Genomic DNA, 24941 nt, shown 5'->3' on the forward strand with positions numbered 1-24941 from the left:
TTTGTCAGTGGGCATAAGGCTCGAAACTGACTTTTATCAAATGAAAACTGAGCTGCTCCCATATTCACCTGACTCCAGGAGTGGGAGCTTTAAGAAAATCACCAAATACCACGTGACGCTCCATAAAATCGCAAGTTGGCAAGCCTTGGTCCTGACGTGGCTATACTAAGTGCACTGGTGGGCCTCTCAGCCTCTGTGTAAAGAGACTCCTTTTGTGAGCTCTTGTCCTCTGGCAGTGAGTTGCCCTGTCTGATGCAGGTCCCTCCTTTGTCAACCAGAGAGGTCTGCCTCGTATTTCACACTCCTATCTCCAGGGCACAAGGGGGACTGTGGGGACCAGACAGCAAGTGTGAAAAATTGGAACAGAGGTGGGGGGTAATAGGAGCCTATCTAAGAAAAAGACCCAAAAATCTGGACTGTCCCTATAAAATCGGGACATCTGGTCACCCTCGGGGGGGACCCAGGCAGGATGGGGAGCTGAAAAGAAACATAAGGAAAGAATTGAGGTGAGTTAAAGGCTTAGAGGAATGAAGGAAAAAGAGTCTGAAAAGGCTTCCTGTCCTACTTCATCCTCCCCTCTCTTTCCTCGGGCTGGTACCCCTCACCCTCTCTGCCCCCAGCCTGCCGGGATGGCCTGGTCTGGGAGGGATGGCTCCCGCTTGGCTGACTGAGCGTGTGCTGCTCCAGCTGCTGCTAACTCAGTGCAGCTGTCGCCGATTGTCTCCGGCACAGCAGGAAGGTCTGGGGCACTGGAATTGCACTTGTGCACCAGGCCGCTCACGCGTAGGCCCCACCAAGGCTCCCTGCGTCCAGCCTGAAGGTAGGGGGCAGGTGAGTGCAAGTCCCACGTCAGGCTTGCATGTGGAGGAGTATCGACTCCTCGCAGCTGCGCCACAGTGACCTCTGATTCGCAGCACCACGAGCTGCAGAAATGCACTGGTGCTGAGCAGCTAGCGTGCTGGAGGGCTTAAAGGTTACAGGGGGGCTGTCAGGTGACTTTCTTCCTGCACATGCTTAAACCTGCCACACGTATTAACCCGCCACAATCTCCCTGGCACCAACTCATCAGTTTAAGCTCGTCTAGAGGAGCTGACTATTAAGAAGAATGAAATCAAAAGAACAATTGTCGGAACTGTCTTTTGCTAGAGGAATCCCTTGTGATCGCATGAGACTATCCTCTCACAATTACCCGAGCTGAGGATCTGGCCCCATTGATTTCCTAGAGCTGTACAGATTTACCCCCATTAGGGACCTGGCCCCACTGATTTCCATGGAGTGGTGCAGATTTACACCAGTGGAGGATCTGGCCCACAGGAGATTTGTTCTTGTGTAATATCCAAGCAGACGGGGGAGGTAGACTGAGAAGAACTGATGCCAATAGCAATGGAAAGTATTGTGAGATGTAAACAATAAAAAACAAACCCTATCCTGGAAGCTGCAAGGACCATTAATAAGGCAGGTTTGATTGTTTATGCCATTTGACATGAGCTAAACCAGAGGCAAATGCATCAAATAAATGTCTGGTCAAAAACAAACTTTTGCCTTTGGTGCATAGACTATGTTGGGAACCTCTCCTGCTGCCATTGAGATGGTAGGATGTGTGGTTGTGTGTAAAGCAATTCAGTGGTAACCTTAGGGTTATGAGCTGGAAGTTGTCCAAAACATGTGGCTGCCTAAACAGCTGTGATCCCCGCCAGGTGCTGTGTCCTGCTGACAGTAAGATTCACGGTAGCATTAGGAGGAGAAACGTTCACTCTCTCTCTTTGATTCAGCCTGTGCTGGCACTCAGCAAGTAAAGAAGGTCATTCTCCATTCTAGCGCACAGAGCCTGAAGACTAGAGAATAGAGGCTGTTGTCAGAGCATCTGGTTAAAAATGAAGGCTGTGTGGAACACAAATCTTCATTGTTATGCCAGTCACAGGCTTTCCACATTAGCATTGTCAGAGTGCGTTCCTCTGAGGCAGGCTGGCTGAAGCCCAGTGTCAGGTAGGGAAAGAGAATGGCATTAAAAGGAGGTCAGCTCTGTGGCTGGCAGTGCTGAGAAGGGCTCATTGCTTTAGAAGTGTCCTCTCAGCGCTGGTCCCATGGAGAGATCAATAGGCCCTGCTGGCTAATGGAGCTGACATGGCCCCTGTGCATTTCCCAGTTGGTCCCACATTGACTGAGGGGAAGCAAGAGAAACTCCAGGTGGAGTCACTTAGCTAAGAGGAAAATCCAGCATCACCTTTTGGCCAGAAGCCCAAATGCTGTGACCCTGAGCACGTCAATTAGACAGCTGGAAGCAGATGTCTGCCTGCCTTCCTTCTTTCTTTTCACATTGTGCAGGAGTTTTTTGGATGGGGGAGGAGAGTGCTCGAGATTAGACCGTTAACACTGCTAGCAAGGGCAGGTAAATAAATCAAACTGTTCTGCCTTCTAATAGCAATAATTAGTGTGATGCTCTCTAGTATAGCAGCACCTCACAGGTTCAACTCCATTGCACTAGGCACCAGATCATTTGTGTACCATGAGGGTAAAGCTCTCAAATAAGACCCCTCATCTCTGTCTATGCACCAAAGGAGTGTGACCCTGCAGTGAGAGGTGTCAGACTCCTGCAGCTCCCGCTGACATTCAGCCGTTTATGTAGGGCCCACCTACAAATATCAGCGCCTGCCTTTGGGCACCCGAGTTTGAATATTGCTAGTAGTGGGAGTAATAATGAGAGGTCCCTTCTGCTCCGAGCACCCTACACACACACATAGCACGACATAGGCCTTGTCCCTAAGCCCTGACAGTCCCTAAATTGAGACCAGATGTAGCAAGCGGGTGCAGGGAGCAGAGGAGAGACTCTGAGGGTAATGGTGAAAGGAAGGTATGTTCATGTAGCCTGGCGATTGTGCAGAACTTGCAGCTTTCAAGTCCGATGCTGTTCGTACCCTCTGCTGGCCACCTGCAGCGCATGAGAAGTGGGGCTGAGGTGGGATTTGAGGGGGGACAGAGTGGTGGCTTCGTGACCAGCTTGGGAATGAAGTAACATACAAAATGTTTGAGGCCTTCAGTTTATGAAGCACGGTGCTTTGATCAAAAAGCCAAAACATTGCTTGACTTAGTGAGATCCTTTGAATAGCTGGCACTGGTAAACAGCATCTGCCGACTCCTTGCCTGTTGTCCTAGGCTTTGGCATTCTCCATGCTTTGTCCCCAAAGGGAATGTGCTCTTCCCACAAACTGCCCATAGCAGTCCCTTAACGGATGGCTTCCTCCTAGGGGCACCCATCTGAAGAAGAGTGTCATGATGCTGCACTCGTCCCTTTCTCTAGACTTACAAGGCTTGTCTTGCAGCTGGTCTCTGAGTGGGAACGGGAGGTCCTGGAGCTTCCCGAGAGGAAGGATGGTCCAATGGTTAGGGGCTAGCTAGGCTTTGGGAGACCTGGGTTCAGCTCTGCTACAGACTTCCTGTGGGGCCGGAGGCCTGTACAATGAATGGGGCGAGACAGGCACCTTAGAGGGCGGGTCACAACAGCCAGCACGGTAGGCAGGGAGCTGCAGAAGCTACTGGATGGGCGATACTGCCCAGAAGGGGTGTGTGGTACGCCTGCCCCTCTCAGTGCTTGGGGTTCCCATCTGCAAACGCCCTCCTGGTGGGTGGCATCTACACTGTTAGCAGCAAGCCTGAGGGAGGGCCAACCTTCCTCAGAACTGTTAGCTCACTGGGGCATAGGAGACCCCAGGTCACGTCCTGCTGAGGGGAGAAGGGATTTGAACAGGGCTCTGCCACTTCTCGGTGAGCACTCTAGCCAGGGGCTATGGGCTACTCTGATGTGGAGCTCGCTCGCTCTCTCTCTCCTGTTGAAGCTGTTGCACTGTGGATAGATAATTAGAGGGGGCCTGGATCCTAGGTTTCCCTGCTCCCAGGCGCATGCTCTAACCAGCAGGGTCATTCTCATGCTGCTTGTGCTCTCTCTCAGGCCCAAATTACTCTTATGTAGAGCGCACAGAGCCATTCTCACGCTTATCGCCTGGTGGTTGGTCCTGCTCCTTTGCAACACCCACCCTGGGGCTGTTTTGTTGAGGGGACAATACGCTAGGCGTGCTCAGCGGCTGCCTGCTGGATCAGGCCGTGCATGTGAGTTAGGCTGCAGGGATTGCTCTGGGCTCCCCGAGGGAGGCAGTGGTGCACATGCTGGAACTCAAATGCCTAGGGAATGTTCACTGCAGAGCCGGGGGTCAGCATGGCAGGGGGCCCAGAACTGGGCTTATGCACCTGACCCCTGCTGTGCATCCAGGCTTTTGTGGCTGAGTTCCCCAGCTATCAAAGGGGGATAAGAGCCTGGCCCTACCTGATTGGGGTGGAGGATAAATGCATTAGAGACTGTGTGAGGATCAGATCCTACAGCAGTGGGGCCCGGAGAACTACGTCAGATAGCTACACGGAGCTCTGCTCCAGTCGGAGGTGGGTCACGCATGTCCTGAGCTCTGTCATCTCATTCCATCACTAGTGTTCCTATAACAGCAGTTCCCCCACCAGTCCCACAGTTTGGCCCAACCCAGCTTGACTGGTGAGTGAGAGCTGGGGGTTGTCCCAGGTCCGCATAGCAGAGCTGTGTACACAAACTCCTCCCTCTGTTAGACCTTGCTGTAGTCAGCACCGCCAGCCTCCGGCGTTCAGCAGCACGGGAACTCATCATTTTCATCATCAATTTACCAGAGGAAAGGAACGGTCCAGGCTCCATTATGCGGGGTGACGGTGTCGCCTCTGGTCAACAATGAACCTGCAGGGCTTGAACTGTTCTGCGCTGTGATGTACAAATCAAGCATAGCACTGTTCACTGGGGACGAGCCTTTGTTATGGGATCAAGGACTCTGTGACCACCCCTTAGCCCTCACTGCCTCTGCTGCGTCCAGTACCACCCACACCTCCTGCCAAGGGGAGTCCATTTTGGGAAGCCTGGACTTCCTGCGGTCTAGTCTGAGAGAGGGGATCCAGCTGTGTTAAAGGCAATCCAGCCCTGTCATCCCAGGCACTCGCCCTTCTGGACCCCTACCTGCTGTCCCCCAGCAGGGTCTGCTGATCCAGTTTGGGTCACCCACGTGGGCCATGCTCTTTCTTGTCCCAGGACATAGCCCTTTAGCGAAAATGTGTTTTAGCACATTTTCCAGCTACTTCTGCGTTGTTTAGCCTGCATCATCGGCTATGGTGGGCTCCTTACCATTTTATATTCCTCCGTAGAAAACACTGATGATGAGCTCACTCCCAGGGACCATTTGTCGAAGGATGTGCAATTGCCCCTACAGTACATTTGCACAAGCATTAACCATGATTCCATGTGCAAGTCCGGTATCTGTATGAGCTGACTACCTGCAAGCATAGGCGCCAGCTTCCAACTTTCTCCAGGGGTGCTCAACCTCGGCTCCGCCCCAGGCCTTGCCCCCACTCCACCCCTTCCCCAAGTCCCCACCATGCCCCGCCTCTTCCCACCCGCACTCTGCCCCTTCTCCCAAGTCCCCGCCTCTTCCCTCCCAGTGCCGCCCTCTCTCTCGAGCATACTTTGTCCTCACTCCTCCCCTTCCCTCCCAGTACCTTCCGCACACTGCGGGACAGCTCCGTGGCAGGCGGGAGGTGCTGGGAGGGAGGGGGAGGAGGTGATGGGTAGGGTTGCCAGTGGGCGGAAGGCCCTCAAGGGGTGCTTGGCTGTCGGTGGGTGCTAAGCACCCACTCATTTTTTTCTGTGGGTGCCACAGAGTCTGACGTCTATGACCGCAAGGGTCATCTAGTCTAACCCCTACCAAGATGCATTATTTGTTGTGGCTAAACCACCCAAGACAGATGGCTACCCAGCCTCCTTTAATAGTTTCAGCTGCCCAACTCCCCATTCACGCATACAGTTGTGCAACCTGTGCATACAAGTGCGGTAACTGCCTGTAGGTTTTTACGCATAGGTAACTAGCTGGATGCACCTCTTTTAGCATTTGAAAATATTGTCCTCAGAACCATTCACCCATCAATGCCTCCTTCCACCTTCAACTAGATCCACAGATTGGGTCAAATTTTGTTCAGAGCTACACTGGTGCAATTCAGAATAACACTGGTTTCAGTGGAGCAACTCTGGATTTAGACCAGGGGAACTGAGAGCAGAGGCTAGCCCATAAATGGCTGAAATTCTTCAAGATTTCCTCTAAATGTTACCAGCTGATTCAAACGTTAGGTTTAAAATGTCTCTAATTTATTCAGTTTCACCCTGAAACATCAGTTGTTACTTCAAGGATGTGTTTTTGTTGTTGTTGTTGTGTGTTTTTTTTTTTAATCAAAGTAACACAACCAACCATTACTCTTCTGAGTTCTGCAACCCAGATTTACAGCCAGCAGCTTTGCTGAAGGCCACATATATTGCGGAGGTTGGACACCTTGGTATTGTCATTTTTCAGATCTTGATTGATTACCTAGCAGTAAGTGCTGCTAAAGGGGGAAGCGGATGGACGGTATCGACCAGAGTCAGGGTAGATTTTGATCACTTTAACAGCGTCGTACTTGCAATAGGCTAATCTCACTTTTTGTAGGGTACAGTCAGTTCTGACCCCACTCTAAACTGAGCCAGCTGCCAAATGGGTGGTGCTGAGGCGGTGGCCCATAACAGGCCGACGTTGTCTTTGCATTCGGAATACTAGAGCAGTGGGTTTCAACCTGTGGTCCGTGGATCCCTCAGACTAAGATTTCCTAAGGGGTCTGCACCTCCATTTGAAACAAATGAAAAAAGGTTGAAAAGCCTTGCACTAGAGAAGTGCTCATGCAGGTCCAGCAATAATACAATATACTGGGGAGGTGGGTGAACTTCATAGTGAGGTTTTCTATCACCCAGCAGAGGACAAACCCTCTATTCCTGTAGGTTCTTGTCTCTCCCTAATCAAGGCAGATTGCGTTCAGCTTCCAAGTCCTATCGATTCACTGCTTCCCCAGGCAGAGTTTATTTGGGAGCTAGTGGTCCCACATGCTGAGTACTCTCCAATCCATTTGAAAGCAGGGAGAGTTGAGGGAGCTCAGACCCGTGCAGGAGGCATTCAGCACCTTGCAGGATCGCATTCTTGCTGATCAGTGCAGGCAAGGCTGACTGTGTGCATATCAAATTGAAAGACCCTGGTTCACGTCGTCCGTAATCTGAATGCCCCCAGACATTCAGAAGTCATCAGTCAGATCCCCCAGAAATCATGAGACTGGCTTAAAGGTCATGAGTGTGTAAAAGCATAATAAATAATGGGAACTTATTTGCCATCTGAGCCTTTAGATCACATTTGGCTCATGTTTTCAAACTTTTCTCTGCAAATGTGGTGGCTCCTAATTTCCTTTTTATTTCTAACGAAAGCTGAGATTCTCCCATAATTACAAAACTCTTGGAGCTTAGCATCCAATATAATGTGATGGTAACGTGGTATAATACTTGGGATAACTACCCATTGAAACAGTAATGCTTTAAGACAAAAAGAAGAGCCCAGATTAAATTTATTTGATGCAATTGTAGTACTCGTTTACTCCTGTTTAGTAGGAAAAATTAAAATGATACCAGATGCGAACATTGACAGAGAGGCAATCAGCAGTTCCAAATGCCTTCAGAGTTTAATGTCCTCCTTCCAGGTATATTGCTGGCGCGTAATGGGAAACTGAAAGCTAGTTGATCTGTCCCTAGTGCCCAATATATTGTGACAAGTTGCACTGAATAACATAATCTTAGCTCTAAACCCTGTTTTATGATGCCAAGCGGTAGCCCGCTGGATCTCCTTGATTTGGTGGTGGTTTGAGTTTTACTTTTTTGAAAAGCATTTGAAGGTCACTTATCCTTCTGCTCTCACCAAGCCCCCCGTGTCGCATCCATTCACTGTCATTCTGGTGTGAGACGAAAGGTTACGAACTGTTCTGTGAATTCTCTTGTGTTTAGAACAATTCTTGTTTCTTGGTTTTCCCGCCCCCTTCCTAAAATACTACCGTCTGGCTGCTCTCTTTTGCTCTCATCCTGTGCATTTTTAATCCGGTCTCAGGGAAGCCTGGGTGGCTGGCATCATAGCTGATTGCTGTGATGTTTTTATGCAGTCTGCTCTTCCTTCTCTCCCACTGAAGAAGCTTTTCCAAATAAAAACTGCATCTCCCAGCCCCCCTCCCCACCCATGTAACCACAGCAGAGATGAAATATGTATTCCCTGCTAAAATATTAAAACAAATATCTCCCATGCAGGCACAAAGCATGAAGCCTTTTTTTCAAAACCACACAGAGAGGGAGGGAGATGCAATATTTACAATCTGGAGCAAATCTACCTAGAATCAGCCTGAAACTCACTGATGCTGTTTGGCAGCAATTTTTCTTCCTGCAGCAGGACATATAATTAACACTATATATAATTTTTTAAAAATTTTGCAGATGTTTTAATTAAAAGTAACATTGCAGTGCCGTCATGCTAGCTGCACACCACGCTTATCCATATGGCTTGTACTTCACCAACAGAAAAAAGTGTAGGATGTTTGCTAATAGACTTTATAATGGAAACTGACAAAAAAGAATTATTAATGGTCAGCCCAAAGGTAGCAGACAAGATGGAAATCCAATTCCTTTAGATCTTTTGGTTCTCGTCTGCTTGCAAGAGTGTAGCTGGAAATGCGGTTTCCCCATTTTCAGGCGCTCATAACTTTCTGAAACATTCACCAAAGAAGGGCCTGATGGAGCTGTTTGGAGCAGCAGGGAATATCTGTCCTGCCTCAGTTCCCTCCCTGTTCCAGATGGGGAAGGAATTTGCTACATCCATTTACCCGGTGCAATTTACTTCCTCAGGTCTGCTAGTCAGTGTGCCAAGGAGGGTGGAGCCATAACTCTTCTTATGCCCCGCCCATCTGCCTGGGGGGGGGGGGGGCAGGCTCTCTGCCCCTGCTCTCTGGTCTGCACCTAGACCCTAGGGCCAGGGTTATTTGGGGGGGCTTGTTCCCCCTTTTGCCTGTGTGTCCACGTTATAAATTCATCAGTTTTAACGTCAGAAGGGATCCTGTAGTCTGATTTCCTGCATAGCACAGGCCAGCGAACCTCACCCAGGAATTCCTGCGTCCAGCCTATATTTTGTGGTTCAGCTATTGCATGTATTTTAGACAGACTTCCCGTCCTGATTTAAAAACTTCCTGTGATGGAGAATCCTCCATGTCCCTTGGTAAATTGTGCCAGTGGTTAAGTACTGTTAAAAATGTGCCCCTTGTTTCTAGTCTGATCTGGCTAATAGTTTAAGAAAATCTGGGAAATTCCATTTAAATAATCTGGGGGGAAAAAATTCCTAGTCTCTGATTATTTTGCTGGAAATCACTGAGATGTCCTACCTGCCCCCTGTCCCCCATGAACAGGTCTTGCCCCACTGAATGTGCACCTCACCATGGGAATCTCTGCTTCAATCGCGGCATGGTCCTGCATCCGGCAAAGCTCCCCGTTGTGTCAGATCAGGCTCTGTGTGCTCCTCTCTGCACGCAGAATACTGCGATGTGCATAGACCACCACGCAGCTGATTGCCTGGCCAAAGCCCTTCCGGGATTCCAAAGCTATCTCAGAAGAGAAGGATCTTCTCATAAAGGTTTTTATTTATTTTAAAAAGGCCTGGCACATACAAACCATCGGATAAACAAACAGGCCTGCAAAGCTATCAGGCATTTCGCTAGTTGTGAATGTCCATCCGGAGCATCACTTCCTGTACATTAGTGCTGGCATGGAACCCCTCTGGAGTGGGACTCTCCAACTCATCCACTTGACTTGCAATGGTGTCATTCATTCAGTGCTGGGGCTTAGTTTGATTCAACTCCCTGAATATTTCCACTGCCTTGACTGTAACCAGGATGACACATTGAGTCAAAAGACAGTACGGAAAGGCCAGGCATGAAACCATTTACTTGAAATAATTAAAACAAGCAGCAGAACGACTGTGATCTTCCTTGGGAATATCCAGGTTGCTAATCACCATTTTCAGTTCGGCACACTCAGCAATGAGCGCTACTAGCCATTTCCACCTCCAGTACGCTTTGCCCTTCTGGAGGGAACATGCAACAAAGGAAAGCTAATAAAATAATCCCGAATAATACAGGCCCTCATGCTTACCCAAGGTATTTCATTATACTAGCCCAAGCAAGAGTAGTGAGGAATGGAAGACAGAAATACAGCGTACTAGGGGATGGTTAGCTAGTGTCACTGAGAAATGCTTTGTGGCTGGAGTAATTGCTTCCACAACATCTGCAGGGTCACGTAGCTGACAGCAGCAATGCAGAATGCAGTGGAAGGGCAAACTCCCCTAAACTCATGATGAATGGTGAGGTATCCTCAATATCTCTTCGGAATAGAGAGAATCCCCAAAGCATATGCTATTTGCTGGGTTAATGTACTACAGGACAGCATCTGTATTTGAGAGTGAGTGAGAGAGAGAGAGAGGCATCCTTACCATGCAAAAAAGAGCAGAGAGCGGGGGGAGGGGTGGAATTGGCCTAGCAGCTAGGGTGCTAGTCTGGGACTTGGGACACCTGGGTTCAGTTCCATACTCTGCCACAGACGACCTGTGTAACCTTGAGTATGTCACTTAGCCTCTCCGTGCCTCAGTTTCCCATCTCTAAAATGGGGATAATGGCACTGCCCTACCTTACAGGAGGGTTGTGAAGGTAAATAGATGGAGTGAGGTACTCAGATACTACCTGATGGGAGAGCCAGAGAAGTACCTTGGTAGATATGGCTGCAGGCATGTAACAGCATGATGGCTTTTACTGATGTGACTGCCTGGAATGGCTTTCTCCTATATCATATGTCCACTCTGACACACCTGCTTTTGACAAATCTCCAGATACAGTGTTTTTATCACTTTACAGCAAAAGATTTGCTTCATTTATGATGATTTTTTTCATGGGTGTCCATATGACAACTTTGACAAGAACGTGCCTAAAAGTGTAAGTATTGAAAAAGAAAACACTTGATTAAGATGCATTTCACTATGTACCCATAATGCTACCTCGTCTGATGAAGTATTTGTGATGATAGTTCAGGCCCAGAATGGTAACACGTGAGCTTTATATAGGAATGGCCTCCAGCCAGATCTAACATTGCTAACACAAGCTAAGCATTATTAAGGGGCCATTTAAAGTGCTCTGATATACTGTAAAACAGTTTATTGCAACCTTCACAACATTTTGGAATCCAAGTTTTCAGAATCTGCTTGTTGAGTTTTCAGTCACGCTGTCGTCTTGCTGCTCACACCAAAAACACGAAGACCATAGAACTTGACAGTGTGGTGCATTTTTAATCACAGGGAGTCCTGATTCCTGGAATGACCCAGAAACTCCTGGGGCCACGACTGGGTGTGTCTCTGAGATCCACTCCAGTTCATCCCGAAGATTGGGCTTGATGCGGGAGGAACAGTGAAATTCTATGGCCTTGAAATTTTTAATTCTCCTGGCCTTCAAATGTATGACTTCTCCGCTGGTATAAAAGGCTGCACCTCCATAGAGGTCAGTGGAGCTCTATCTCCTTGCACCACCTGAGGGGCCCATGCTCTGCATATTAATGAACCTCGGCTTCCTCACTTGGGTGTTGCCCTTGGGCTCCATGAAGGGAGGTGATGGATCACTGACATTGGTAGAGGGCCACAGTCCCATTCCCCTGGCTAGGGGTAAAGTGGCATCTGATCTCAGTTAGCAAACATGGTATTCAGTGCTTTAAAACACGTGAATCATCCCAAAATGCAGATACTGGCAAGAACTTGCACCGGGACTCTCCCTATCAATGCCGTTAGACAGGTTGAGGTTTGGTAAGGAATAAACAGCTGATTGCAGAAACTGTGAGTTAAAACCAGGCTCTTACCTGTAGACGTGGCACTGCACAATCATGCTGAGCCCGGGACAATCTCTTGCTGGAAAAAAATGCTACAGGGTTTGGCCAAGATCTGTAGCATCCCTGAGGCGCTCCAGGAGGAGTTCTGGCTCTGAGGCGCAATTCAAGCAGGAGCTCCCCCCTCAGGGCTTCGGCCTCTCAGTTAAGGGAGGCCTTGGTCTGTGGTTGGAGATTCTGGGGCGGGGAGGTTCATTTCCCCCACTAGTCACAGCTGCTGGTTGAGAAAACATTGGCGTATCCCGTCGCTGTTTAGCAGATGTACCCCCTCCCTACTTGCCATGCACATACCCAACCTGAGGCCTGAAGTGGAACGTGCGCTTGAGCATCCAAGATTTATTAGTGTTATATCGTATTTCCTAGTTACAGCTGTGTTCACTGGAAACCTAGCAGTGAATGGGTCAAACGGTGCCATGGTTTACAGGCAAATGGTGGGAAAGGGAGCGAGGCCGTCGCAGGAATGTTGGGGATGGATAACAGTCCGTGGGGTAGCAGATCAGTGTGGTGTGTTGCTGTCAGACCCTGGCATATCATCCTCTGACCTGGCTTGTAGCTGTCAGCTCAGATGAGTGATCCGGCAGAATGAGAGGAGATGCATTCGGGTTACTCCAGGGAAGAAGGAGACAGGCCCCACTCCTTCCTGGAGGGAGGAGGTGGGAAAAGTTCTGGAAGTAGGTTCTAAAGTAGTCTGCAGAGAATGAGCTGCTTTGGAAATCTCGGGCTATGTGAGGGCAGCAACAGTAGCTGACTAGTGACCGATGTGGACCGAGATGGCTTGGATTTTCAGAAGTGGCCTGTAATTTGGGGTGCCCAGTTTGGGACACCCTGGAACATGGCTGTCAGGAATGATGAGCCCTGTCCGCTCCTGTAGACTCCCCCTGCAGCTGGAGATGTTCGGGTCTCATAAGCATTTGGCAGGTGGCTTTCTCCGCCCTTAGAGGCCACTTTGGAAAACGTTGGCCTCTGTGACTGTTAGTTCGAGCTCGTCTCACCTTGTTCAGGTGTGGTGGTGATTTTGTGCTTGTCAACGCCTCCGCCCCCCCGCCCCTCCCGAGAGATCGCACGGTTGTATAGCAATGCTTGTACTGGTTGCAGCAAGTGGTTAATTCCAGAGGTGTGTCCTCATTAGAAATGTGGGGAGCTAAAACGTTGCACAAAACCCCCTTTAACACCCACATCCCAGCAGAGGTGTTTGCTGCGGCCTGTCACCTACACAGCTGACTCCATGCCCAGGAACTTTGTTCTTGTCTCGCTATAGAATCTCTTCCTGTGGCCCATTCTCCTTGTGCCACTCCGTGTCTCCACTGTGCCCTCAACCGCTTGCTGGGGCAGTCACCTGCTTTTCTCCCTGCCTCCTTTAACATAAGAGTTCATCTGCTCTCTGTGGCACTCACCGGGGGTCATGCCCGGGTAATGGTAGCTAAGAACTGCCTCGGGCTGCCTTTGTACGATGATATTCTCTGTCTCTGCAAACCACCGAAAGGGAGAGGAGAAATCCTGGAAGAGAAGAAAAGTAAAACACATGCTAAGAGCTCTGCTAAGCCTGTCTGCACCTTGGGTCTCAGCGAATGGAAAGGGCCCTAAACGATCTGAAAATCTTGCCTGGTCAAAACAGCCTTTTGCCTGACTCATTGAGGTCTGTGTCTTTCAGCCAAGCCCGCCTTTCCCCTGCCCATCTCCAGGTGGTCTTAGATTTATTGCCTTCCTCTCGGCTCATAAGTGTTCTCTGAATCAGCCAGCAGGATGAAACCATCCCCTCAGAATGGCACAAGCTGGTTGAGTTCACCCAGCCTTCAGAAATGGGGGTTCCTTGGTGTTTCTCACATCCCGCCCCCATCGCAGGAATGCTCTGCCGCGCTTTGGGTCAAACTCCCAGCTGTGCAGAGGGCCTGTGTGAGGGCTCTTCTCCCCTCCCCCACCTCCCCTCCGGGCCACTGAAGTCCTCAAAATAGGGTTTATATTGGACTTAAGTGTTTCCCAGGCCTGTGCTGGCTCTGGCAGCAGGTTACCAGGGCCCTCTTACACCACGCTGGCAGCTTGAAGAGCGAGTTTACCTCCCCTTTAAAATCTCTTTATGCTTTCAGGGTGGTGCAAGAGGCCCTAATGCAAATGGAAATCAGGCCTGTAGATAAACCCGACTGGTATGTTTTTGTAGACCAGGCATCATAAATCCAGATTCAGCTACCTGTCCCAGGTCCAGCTGTGGGAAAGGACGGGAACATTCCCATAATTTTGTTACAGACTTGATTTTAATCTTTACTCTGCGTAAGACGACGAAATGCTAGGGCAAGCTGTCCTGTAATTTTTTAATCTGCAGCACAGGGAAAACTGCTGTGGAGCTCAATTAGCAACCTCTTTAGCAACGACAACAACAAACCCAGCAACAGGGAAAATTGGCCCTTTAAGTGGTTAGCCTCTGCACTGTACAGAGTATTTCTGAATACTTGGCCTTTATCCATGCAGCATCAAAAACTCCCCTTACTTTCATTAACAATGCACAGCTTTGCTTCAGAGTGAATTTATTTCAACAGAAAATAGAGGTTTTAAGAGTTCAAAGGAAGTTAGAAGGACTCGCCATGTGCTCGCACTTTTATTTATTAATATAGAACCTTGGATAAGCCCTATTGTCTTTAACTTTCGCATGGCTTTCTGGGTTTCCTTTGGAAATGTACAGGCTCAGGCAGAGGGTCGGGGATTCCATATCATTGACGGTCAGTGAGAGGAGCAGCCTAAAAAGAAAGTCACTTCTGCTTTCGGGTGCGACTTGGAAAGTTTGTAGCTAATCCATTGCGCAAGGTGGGCATTGCATGGAAATATACTCTGGCCTGGGTGCCATGATGGCTGGAACCTAGGCAGGTGCATACATTTATTTGGAAGCCGTTCGCAATACTTCACTGAGCAATAGGCAGCAGATGGGAGTAGCAGAGTCTAGGCAAGCAGCCACTGCAGCCATAGATGGTAGCTCACCACACCCCCTCTGGCACAGTGCATGCAGTCTGTGTCACCTGTCTGAATGGACCATGCAGTGCACAGGCTCGCAATGGATAGGCGCACTGTGGAGTTCATGGTTGGAGGAGAGCTGCCAGGGCCTCTGTGTGCAACTCAGCATCATGGGACCTAGAGTAGCAGGTAGTGGTGACAGCTGTCTGACTTTCCCAGGGACTGCCACCCAGCAAAGCTCCGTCAGCCAGGCATTTGACTGTGTCAGGAAGCAAGTTCACCAAAGAGAAGTTGCCTGCTGAGATCCGTTGGTGTGGGACCATGTCTGTGGTCTGGTTATACAGGGGAACACTGTCCTGCCCTCTCTTGATCTGCTGCCTGGATTCCTACCCAGATGGCTGAGGGTTCATTGCAGTGAGCCTCAGCCCCTGACAAAAGTGGGGGGCAAAATGGCGTCTCCTGTGCAGCCCTGGTTAGCCTGCGACAATAACTGGAGTAACCCGTGGTCAGGGCTTCTGCTGCATGTACTGGGAGCGGGCTGCGATGGAAAGTCGCAGAGCTGATAGCATCTCCTTCTGCCCCGTTCTCTTTTCCGGCCTGCACAGGCAAGTGCAGGGCTCAGGAGGAATGTACAGCCTGGAAATGGACTGCCTGGGGCAATAAGCCCCATTTTGTGCATTTTGCCCTGGAGTTTCTGCATTGCAGCCCTGCTTCTGGACATCTGTGTCCATGACTGCAGGTACCTTAAACTCTCAGCTTGTGGTGAAACCTGAACGCTCAGAGACCAACACCTCCCTGAGGTTGGATGCTGGTATTTCTTACTCTCTAAACACAGCTATGCTCCACTGTGATGAAAAGTCAGAGGCTGAGGTTGTAAGGCACAGGCTTCAGAGTTTGTGTTGAGAGGCAAAAGGCGAGTTGCTGTCACGTGTCGCAGCTGTAACTGTCCTGAGTCCATGTCCCTGGGCATGAGAACCCAAAGGAGATTCCTGGACAACACAAGTTACTCATACGTGCATGTTTGCATATAAGTGCCCTGTACAGTGGTCTCTGCTGGTTGTGATATAAAACATCTCCAGTGGAAGTGTGACAATTCAGAATACGTGTCTCTTCCTCCCCAGGTAACCAGAACAATGCAATCAGAGGTGGACTCCCAGAGGTGGAGGTTCTCTTAACCCCAGGGTCAGCAACAAAGGCGTACTGGATTGCACAGATCCAATATATAATAATACTAATGATTTTATACACTGGCTAACAATGCCTCACCCCAAGGAACATAACCAAGGCTCTGTTTCTTTAAATCTCCCAGAGACTAATTCAGTACAGGGCAGTTGGTAATTGAAGTTAGCTCTCTACACAGAGCAGGATAATGTGGACAAGCAGGAACAGAGCTGGGACACACAGGAGGGAGGGGAGAAATAAATGTGTAATGACTGTTAAGTGAAGCAGCGGTGCTGCCAAGTGCACTGTCAACCTGCAAGGATATTGGAGCCAAGGGAGAGACGATTGTGAAGGCGCAGATAGTAGCGTCACATAAGTAAAGGCTGAATTTATGTTGACACTGATGCCCATTCGTTAGGCTTCCTGTGACTAATACTTAACTGAAGTGTAATTAAGTGATCTAATTATACTTGCTGTTGTATCAGTTGTAATGCCATATAAATGATACACATGAGCTATTCCACCTCAGCAAATAGTAAATGTTGCCCTCATTCACCTAAACAAGCCTGCTGTGATCTCACTGTAGTTGGCAACAGTATTTGCATCTTTGCTTCCTATCCTACGTTGATCTGCATCAGTTCCAAGCATGGAATGTGCTACTTTCCAACCAGCCACTGCAAAAGAGCTGCTCAGCGTGGCTGGTGCTGGGATGGCCCTTTCCAGAAGCACTATAGTCAAGGAATCGGTGCCCAGCATACACCCAGGAAACTGATAAAATAGGTCAGCTATCTATTACATCTGCCCCCAAGAGCAAGACCATGATCTCCCAGGATGGAACCTTGGTCCCTTGTCAATGGGAGTTCTGGCATTGACCTCAGTGAGGGCAGAATTTCACCACCTGTATCTTATCAAGAGAGCAATAAGCCTTTTGTTCTAAATGCTCTCCCCTGCCCCCACACGCAAACCCCATGGAAATAACACATGGATAAACATGATGAGTGAAATTAATCCTACATAAAGGACTAAGCAAAAGCGCCACTCAAAGCCACTGCTGCTCAGGTTCTGTTGGGAGTTTTCTGAGATGCAGCGATAGAGAAATGAAAGTAGCTCTATGCAGAACAAGCTGGAAATCTGTGACATCGTTGTTCTTGGTAGTGTTGTTTTAAAAATATCGAGTAATATATTTATGCAGTACAACCTCCCTAAATTCATATAGCTGGTTGAAGGCTGGTGTTCAGGAGGGGGAAGGTGTTTTATTTTTTCCCAAAACTTTTTTTTTAAACAAACGAAAAAGGCTTTTTGATCAAAAACAAAAAGTTTTGCAGAAAATATTTTGTTTTGGTTGAATTTTTTTTTTATTTTTCAGCAAAAACTCAAAAGCCAAAAAGATTAAGGTTTGTAGTAAAAATTTAAGGTTTTTAATTTTTTTTAACACCGGACTTTTCCCCCCCCCCGTTGTCAGTTTTGGCTTGGTTTGAGGGATATTGCTGAAAACCCCAGAAAGTTCGCAAAGAATGTAGAAATAAAATGACGTTCTTTAAAAATTTCCCATGAAAAAGAGTTGCCATTATCCGGCCAGCTGTGGTTGTTCTATCGGTGTTATTGCCAGGGTAACGGATAGGTCTGCTTTGTCCTTGTTTTAAGAGCTTGCCATAGGTACCAAGTCTTAGACGGGTGCTCTAGTATTGTGGACTAGTAAAACTCCAAATCAGTAACCAATAAATCCTTGTTAAGAAAGGGTTGTGATGAGAGTTTTTTGGGATAGTGGACTAATGCAGCGAGACCAAATTCTGCTCTGGTAACTATTCAGCTCCTTCTTAATCACAGATTCCAAGGGCAGAAGAGCCCATTCTGACCTCCTGGGTAATGCAAGTCATTGAACTTCCCCCAAATTCCTGTTTGAACCAGAGGTCTCTTTTAGAAACGCATCCAATTGATCTTGACTGAAAAATTCCCACTGAGGAGAAATCCCCCACAACCCTTGGTAAATTGTTCCCATGGTTAATTATCCTCAGTTTTAAAAATTCACACCTTTTATTTCTAGTCTGAATTTGTCTAGGCCTTGTAGTCACTAGTGAAAATTCATAGAATCATAGAAGATTTGGGTTGGAAGAGACCTCAGGAGGTCATCTAGTCCAATCCCCTGCTCAAAGCAGGACCAACACCAACTAAATCATCCCAGCCAGGGCTTTGTCAAGCCGGGCCTTAAAAACCTCTAAGGATGGAGATTCCACAACCTCCCTAGGTAACCCATTCCAGTGCTTCACCACCCTCCTAGTGAAATAGTGTTTCCTAATATCCAACCTAGACCTCCCCCATTGCAACTTGAGACCATTACTCCTTGTTCTGACATCTGGTACCACTGAAAACAGCCTAGATCCATCCTCTTTGGAACCCCCTTCAGGTAATTGAAAGCAGCTATCAAATCCCCCCTCACTCTTCTCTTCTGCAGACTAAGTAAGCCAAGATCATTGAGACTCTCCTCGTAAGTCATGTGCCCCAGCCCCTAATCATTTTTGTTGCCCTCCGCTGGACCCTCTCCAATTTGTCCACATCCTTTCTGTAGTGGGGGGACCAAAACTGGACACAATTCTCCAGGTGTGGCCTCACCAGTGCCAAATAGAGGGGAATAATCACTTCCTTCGATCTGCTGGCAATACTCCTCCTAATACTGCCCAATATGCCATTGGCCTTCTTGGCAACAAGGGCACGCTGCTGACTCTCATCCAGCTTCTCGTCCACTGTAATCCCCAGGTCCTTTTCTGCAGAATTGCTGCTTAGCCAGTCGGCCCCCAGCCTGTAGTGGTGCATGGGATTCTTCCTTCCTAAATGCAGGACTTTGCATTTGTCCTTGTTGAACCTCCTCAGATTTCTTTAGCCCAATCCTCCAATTTGTCTAGGTCACTCTGGACCCTATCCCTACCCTCCAGTGTATATATCACTCCCCCCAGCTTAGTGTCATCTGCGAACTTGCTGAGGGTGCAATTCATCCCCTCATCCAGATCATTAATAAAGATGTTGAACAAAACCGGCCCCAAGACTGACCCCTGGGGCTCTCCGCTTGATGCCGGCTGCCAACTAGACAATTAGCGAGGTTTGACTTTACGTAACACAACAATTAGCGGGCTCTGCAGGATCAGATTACCAGGGTGCTGATTCCTTCGCTGGGTCTGATTCTGCACTTTGTGTCGTCCTCCTTTGCACCAATGCAAAGTGGGTATCAAGCACTTTTGTCCTGACCTGGTACCATTTTATGCCCACTGTGTTAAGTGACCATACAAGTTGCAAAGCAGCTTCCACATTAGTGTCACTTCTATCCATTTCAGTGGGGTTGCTCAGGATTTACATCCATGGAACTGGGAGCAGAACCTTTGCCATCCAGGCCTGACTCTGTTTGGAGGCTAATGGGAGCGGATGCTGGATTACAGGAATGATGAAGTTCCTGGGGAGTTGCAGATGACCTGCAGTAATGGGATGATGGAATGGCCAGCAGCCTGGCAGGCAGGGGTGGCTAGCCACAAATGGATGAACGTTATGTTGTATAAAATGATCCATAAGCCTGCAGATCTGCTCTCTCACGATCTACCCCTCTCTCTCTCTCTGGGGCTGACTGTGTGGCTGGGCACCTCACAGGGATAATTCCTGAATAACATGGGTGGTGCTCAGGTGGATAGACTGCAGGATTGTGGTGTGTGCCAGGTTGAATGAAAATAACATTTTGTCTAAGGCATGGAGTGGAAAGAGCAGAGTTTATGAACTAGCTTTCCCCTGAGCGTTCTTCTGAAGCTCTGGGCTGAATTGGCAACAATGCTAATTATCTCATCATTAGATTTCATTGTCTAATCCTGATGCACTGTAGTAGCTCTGATCACAACTGTGTCTATATGTTCGGTAGTCACACTTCATTCTGTAGAGACTCCATTCTTCCATCCCTTTCCCAGTTGTAGGGGATATGGCCAGGGTAGAGGGGACCTAGCTGAGACAGTCCCTGTACCCCAGCAGTCCCTGACTGCTGGAAGAGCTCCTGGGAGCCACCTTAGAGGAGCCTTGAGTTGCTCTACTTTGGGCTGGGGATCAATCCAACAGGCGGGCAGCCCCAGACTCAGTGGACACAAAGATGGCTTGAAACTATTTCTGCACCTCCCCCTGTAGCTCAGGTCATGGACCGTAGCTAAGCCTATAGTTGCATCTCTGGGAACATAATCACGGTTTGATTTTGGAACAACTTAACTCTCTAAGCACATATAGTCAACATAGGAGATGCATTGTTGTGCTGCTGTGGGATCCGATCAGCTCCTGCACTGTTGTCTTGTAGGGCTTTCTGAGTTTCGATAAAATGTAGCTTTTGCATTCTCCTGCATTCCAAAGACTAACCCTCAGCACTGCTAGCGACGCCAAATAACTTGCGAACTGCAGGCCATAGATCAAGTTTCTGGATTTGGGATCCCCCGGCAGAGAAGCGCGTTCCTTGGAGTTAGTGCCATCTGTAGAATTTGGAGAGAGGATGCAAAATTTAGCAGTTGCTAGAAAGGACACGGCAGATTTCCAGCATGGTTAGTTAAAAGTGTGTGTTGTGAAGTAAAGGCAAAGGGGAAACGATTGCATTCAGAAAAAACCCCAGGAGCATTATCAGCTTGACCCTTTCTACAACTCAGAAATGTGAAAGAGACCGGCAGATGTTTAAAGGAAGAGTGGGTGGGAGGTATGTAACTCTGAGAGCTCTGTTTTGGGGGTCAGGGTAGCCGCTTTCCTTTAAGGGGAATATGTAGGTGCGGCTTACTGCCAGATGACGTCATTGCTGAGTTTGGTTGCATGTCTCATCTGGTCGCATGTGAATGGCTGAGGTTCAGATCGAGATGATGAGCCAAGCTCTCTCCTGGCCAACCTTTGCTGAAGTCAGCAGAACTCGGTCAGTGAGAACTGGGCCCACTAGCGCCATCCAGCGACCCCCCATGCAGCTGTGCCCTTTCCTGCTTCTCCCTCTGCTGGATTTTCCTCCCGCTGCCACTCAGATCTCCCCCCTCTTCCCCAAGCAGGGCTCAAGGCCAGTTCGACATCCTCCCACCCTGTACTGGGAAAGGGTGGAGACTGCTTCTACTGCACCAGCTGCTCTTGTCTTTGGGTGGGGACTAGTGCCAGGAGTTCCTGCTGGGCTCCTCTTGTCACCCACAACCATTGCACCTTTTACCCCAATCCCCAGAGAGGAACCAGATTGTGTGTGTTGGTTGGTTGGGTAGATCCGGTCCCCCTCTCTTCAGTCCTTGCAAAGTTAATGCTAGCAGCTGCGGGCTCCTCCTCTCTCAGCTCCTGCACAGCATGTATCAGGGTGCGCTCCCTGCTGAAGGAAAGGGGAAATACATCTGGAATACTTCGGAAGGAGCAGACGGGCCGGTGTGAAAGTGAATATTCCAGTGTACCAGGCAGCGTTATTTGGCTGTGTTCAGCTCGCGGATTCTGGCCGCCGTTTGCCTTATTCAGCACATTTTAAAAATGGATGCCTCCGTCAGAAATAGGATTCATTAACTCACCAAAGCTGTTTTGAACTAATCGCAGGATCAAACTTTGGCACTTAGAATATCATGATTCATATGCATCTTTTAAATTGTTCAGATTTTCTCTGAATCATCTCTTTAAGAGAGGATTTAAGGCCAGGAAAAGCTCTCCAAAACATTAGTCTGCTTCCCAGGGTTTTAATCTTCTCCCTAGCTTCTTTTTTTGCTAGTGATCAAATATATTTGTTGTTTAAATAAGAGCTCAGCTTTCAGCACCTACAGAGCTCACAGCAAAGCCAGGCAGTGCTGAACATATACGTGACTGAGCGTATAACCCCACGCTGACCATGCAGGGGTTAACTGGGGCCCGTGGAGCCATTGGTGACACCTGAGGGCTCTGTTAACCTCACCTAGCACACCTGGAGGGGCATGGTTGGCTGAGCCAGGAGATTAAATACAGAGATTTCAGGGGGGCCAGAAGGCAAAGGCCCTTAGTTGAGGGGTGGTTTGGTTTGTCTTCTGTGAGGAGAAACACTGGCAGAAGTCAGGGGAAATGGACTAGAGAAAGCAAAGGAACCAGGACTGACGAAAGAGCTCAGCAGGGGCATGAAACATTCTGAGTTAAGTGTATCTGATTCAGTAGCTGTGGGGACGTCAAAGACAGTGGTGACCCCGGAAGTGGTGTAATTTTAGCAGACCTGGCCAGAGGGCAGGTCCACGCCTCCGTCTGAGAAACCATAGGAGGATGCTCTGGGATGCCGAAATGATGGGGGTTGCCACAAGGGGGCAGAATGGTACAGTGTCTGCCCCAGTACAGTGTGACACAATATCGTTTCCATGGCAACAGACGGTGATGTCCTAAATGCAAGTTTCTTATTTCACCTCAGGACAGAGCGGGAGGGAGGGCCTGGAGTTATGGGTGTGAGGAAGAACCATATTTAAACTCTTCTACTGCAGCAGGAGGAATACTGCAAAATGCTAGGAGAGGGCTAGGTTGTGACTTGGACTGTGCACCTGCCTGGGGTTGTATGGGGAGCAGGAACCCTTCTTCCCTGTGGGGCAGGTGGGCAGGGAGGGGTGGAGTCTGACCAGCATGGGAGGTGCTATGAGGTACTGCTGGCGTGTGTCAGCAGTAAGTCACAACCCACCAGAGCAAGGGGGAACAGGAAGGGAGCCATGCTGCAGAGCAGTGTCCAAGGCACAGCGCAGTCGGAGCGACTCCTGGGGTAGGACATCTTCTACAGCCCCCTCAACCAGGGCTGGGCGCAATGGCCCAAGCTAGCCTGGAGTAAATTGTTTTTTCCATGCATGGCCCCTCCTCCCCACACACACCCCTCTCCCAGACGCCCACATTACAAACAATATTCCCCCGGGGGCTGCGCCTGGTTAGGAATTGCTGAGTGTGTTACTGAGTGCCTGCATCTGTGGAAGAGTTGAGGGCAATGGAGGGAATATCTTGGTTCTGCTGCTCACCCTGAGAGGGACATCAACAGGGCAGTAATCGGTCCTGGCAGGACAGGTCACCCCCATTCTGCTGACGCATGTGCCTGTGAGCGGAGCTGTAGGAGTTCACAGAGCTCTTTGCAGCTGGGATTCATTGACATACAGCACTAAGGAGGGGGGCTCCAAAGAGGATTGACAAAGCCCTGGCTGGGATAATTTAGTTGGTGTTGGTCCTGCTTTGAGCAGGGGACTGGACTAGATGATGTCCTGAGGTCCCTTCCAACCCTGATATTCTATGATTCTAAGAGGCTTTAGGATAACACACTGATCAGTGTCTCATCTGAATATTGTTTCAACACATGGTGAGCAAGTTCTGTAATGGATCTAAGAGCCCAGATTTCAGCTCCACCCAGCGTTCTCCCAGTGTTCTTTGCCACACGCTGTGGCCAAGAAATGGGTTTTCCAGCCAGTGGGCTTGATTCTAGAACCCTGGACACCAGCATCACTTGACTGACTCCTGGTTTACACCAGTGTAAGTGAGAAGCAGCCCTACTGCTTGGATGTGACAAAATACTGCACTCTGCCATTATGAGAAGTGGCTGGATGTCTCCTGGTAGGACACAGATGCTGGCCCCAATCTCATCTGCAATGCCTTAGAAAGGAGATGGCACTGGTCTGTCTTCTGGAGTTCCCCTCTTGCTCTTCTGCCAGCTCACTATTGAAACGAAAAATGCTATATGCTCATGAAGCGAACACACCAGAGCCCAACCCCATCTGACCATTGATTTAGGGCTGGGCTGGAGATGAGCCTCCTTTATGTCCACTTAACGTCGTCATCTAAGGTATGGAACACTGTCATAAGGGACTGAAAAACCTTACTCATAGAAAGGAGGAGAAGGAAACTATTTAAACATTATGTAAGAGACTTATAGACCATCTTTCTTTCCCACAGACCTGCCTAGTAACCCTCAAGACCTGCAATCTCTATGCATTCAATAGCTTCAAAATATGCAAAGGATAAAGAGCATGGAGAAAAAAAGAAACACAAGCAAACTTTCTCTCCTTCTCTCTCTCTCTCGCTCTCTGGAAGAACGATCTGGCGTTCTTTTCATATTTAGAAAGCTTAAGACGAGTGTCTTAAACATGGAACGTGGCCAGTCCAATTACTTATCTTGGTTACATGCCCAGAGTTTATTCCATGATACATCTAAGTGACAAATGTTCTCATTACGAGAAACTTTCTAGTACTTTTTTCCATTTCTTGATGCAATATAAACATCTGCCAGAGGCTGCCTAGAACCAAGGTGTAATTCTGATCTGTCCAGACCGCAGAGAAATGTGGCTGGAAAATCTCTCAGCGAGGTGATAATCACTATGGCCTTGAGAAACAGTTTTGTACAGATGAACCTGGCAATTAATTTTGAGGGAAGAAACTTCCCTTAAAGACATAATGTCCCTTTTTTTCATTAGCTTTTTCCCTGAGACTCCCAGGCCAGCTCCTCACACCCCAACAGCCTTTACGTCTCACTTACAGGGTGCGTAATCCTTGGATTGATTGCAATTATCCAGTTGGCTTGCTGCAATTCCTATTGCAAAGCCTCACCGTATCACACTGCTTACACGACTGTAGCTCCAAAGATCCGTGCAAGCGTAGATGAGTAATTTTCCCCCCAAAAGAGAATGTTTGTGATGGATCTTCTGAGCCAGTCCCTCCGGTGGGGGGAAGGCAGGGCGGCTGCCTTGACATCAGTGGTGCTACGTCATTCTACACCAGCTGAGATGTGGCCCATTTGTTGTTTCAACATTGCCATAAGCCTGCTTGGTGTTCCTGGACAAATAACAGGTGACCAAGTGGCTAGATTGACTTGGACTGTGCACCTGCCCAAAGGAAGAAGAGCCCCTTTGACACACCTGTGTGGGCACCTGGACTCTAAGCTGGAGCCGCTGGCCGGGGAGTAGGAAGGAAGGAGTGGGGAATGGCTGAGGAGAGTGGTGCAGGGGCTACCCCATGCTCAGGGCTGTAACTACCCGCACAAGCCAGAGCCCAA

The 24941-nt window shown here is 48.8% G+C and overlaps 1 protein-coding gene across 23 annotated transcripts in view; it reads left to right on the forward strand.

Moving 5' to 3' along the window:
* Positions 1-24941, forward strand: part of SLC8A1 (solute carrier family 8 member A1) — a 339712-nt gene that overhangs the window by 121196 nt on the left and 193575 nt on the right. For 11 of the 23 annotated variants that reach the window (XM_042852699.2, XM_065590900.1, XM_065590904.1 and 8 more), the window contains exon 3: positions 10843-10920. The exons of the other annotated variants lie outside the window; for them this stretch is intronic. In XM_042852699.2, the coding sequence (XP_042708633.2) occupies positions 10843-10920 (78 nt within the window). The remainder of the gene's footprint in view (positions 1-10842; positions 10921-24941) is intronic. 23 annotated transcript variants of the gene reach the window in all.

Source organism: Chrysemys picta, chromosome 3, assembly GCF_011386835.1.
Source record: "Chrysemys picta bellii isolate R12L10 chromosome 3, ASM1138683v2, whole genome shotgun sequence".
Classification (NCBI taxonomy): Eukaryota; Metazoa; Chordata; order Testudines; family Emydidae; genus Chrysemys; species Chrysemys picta.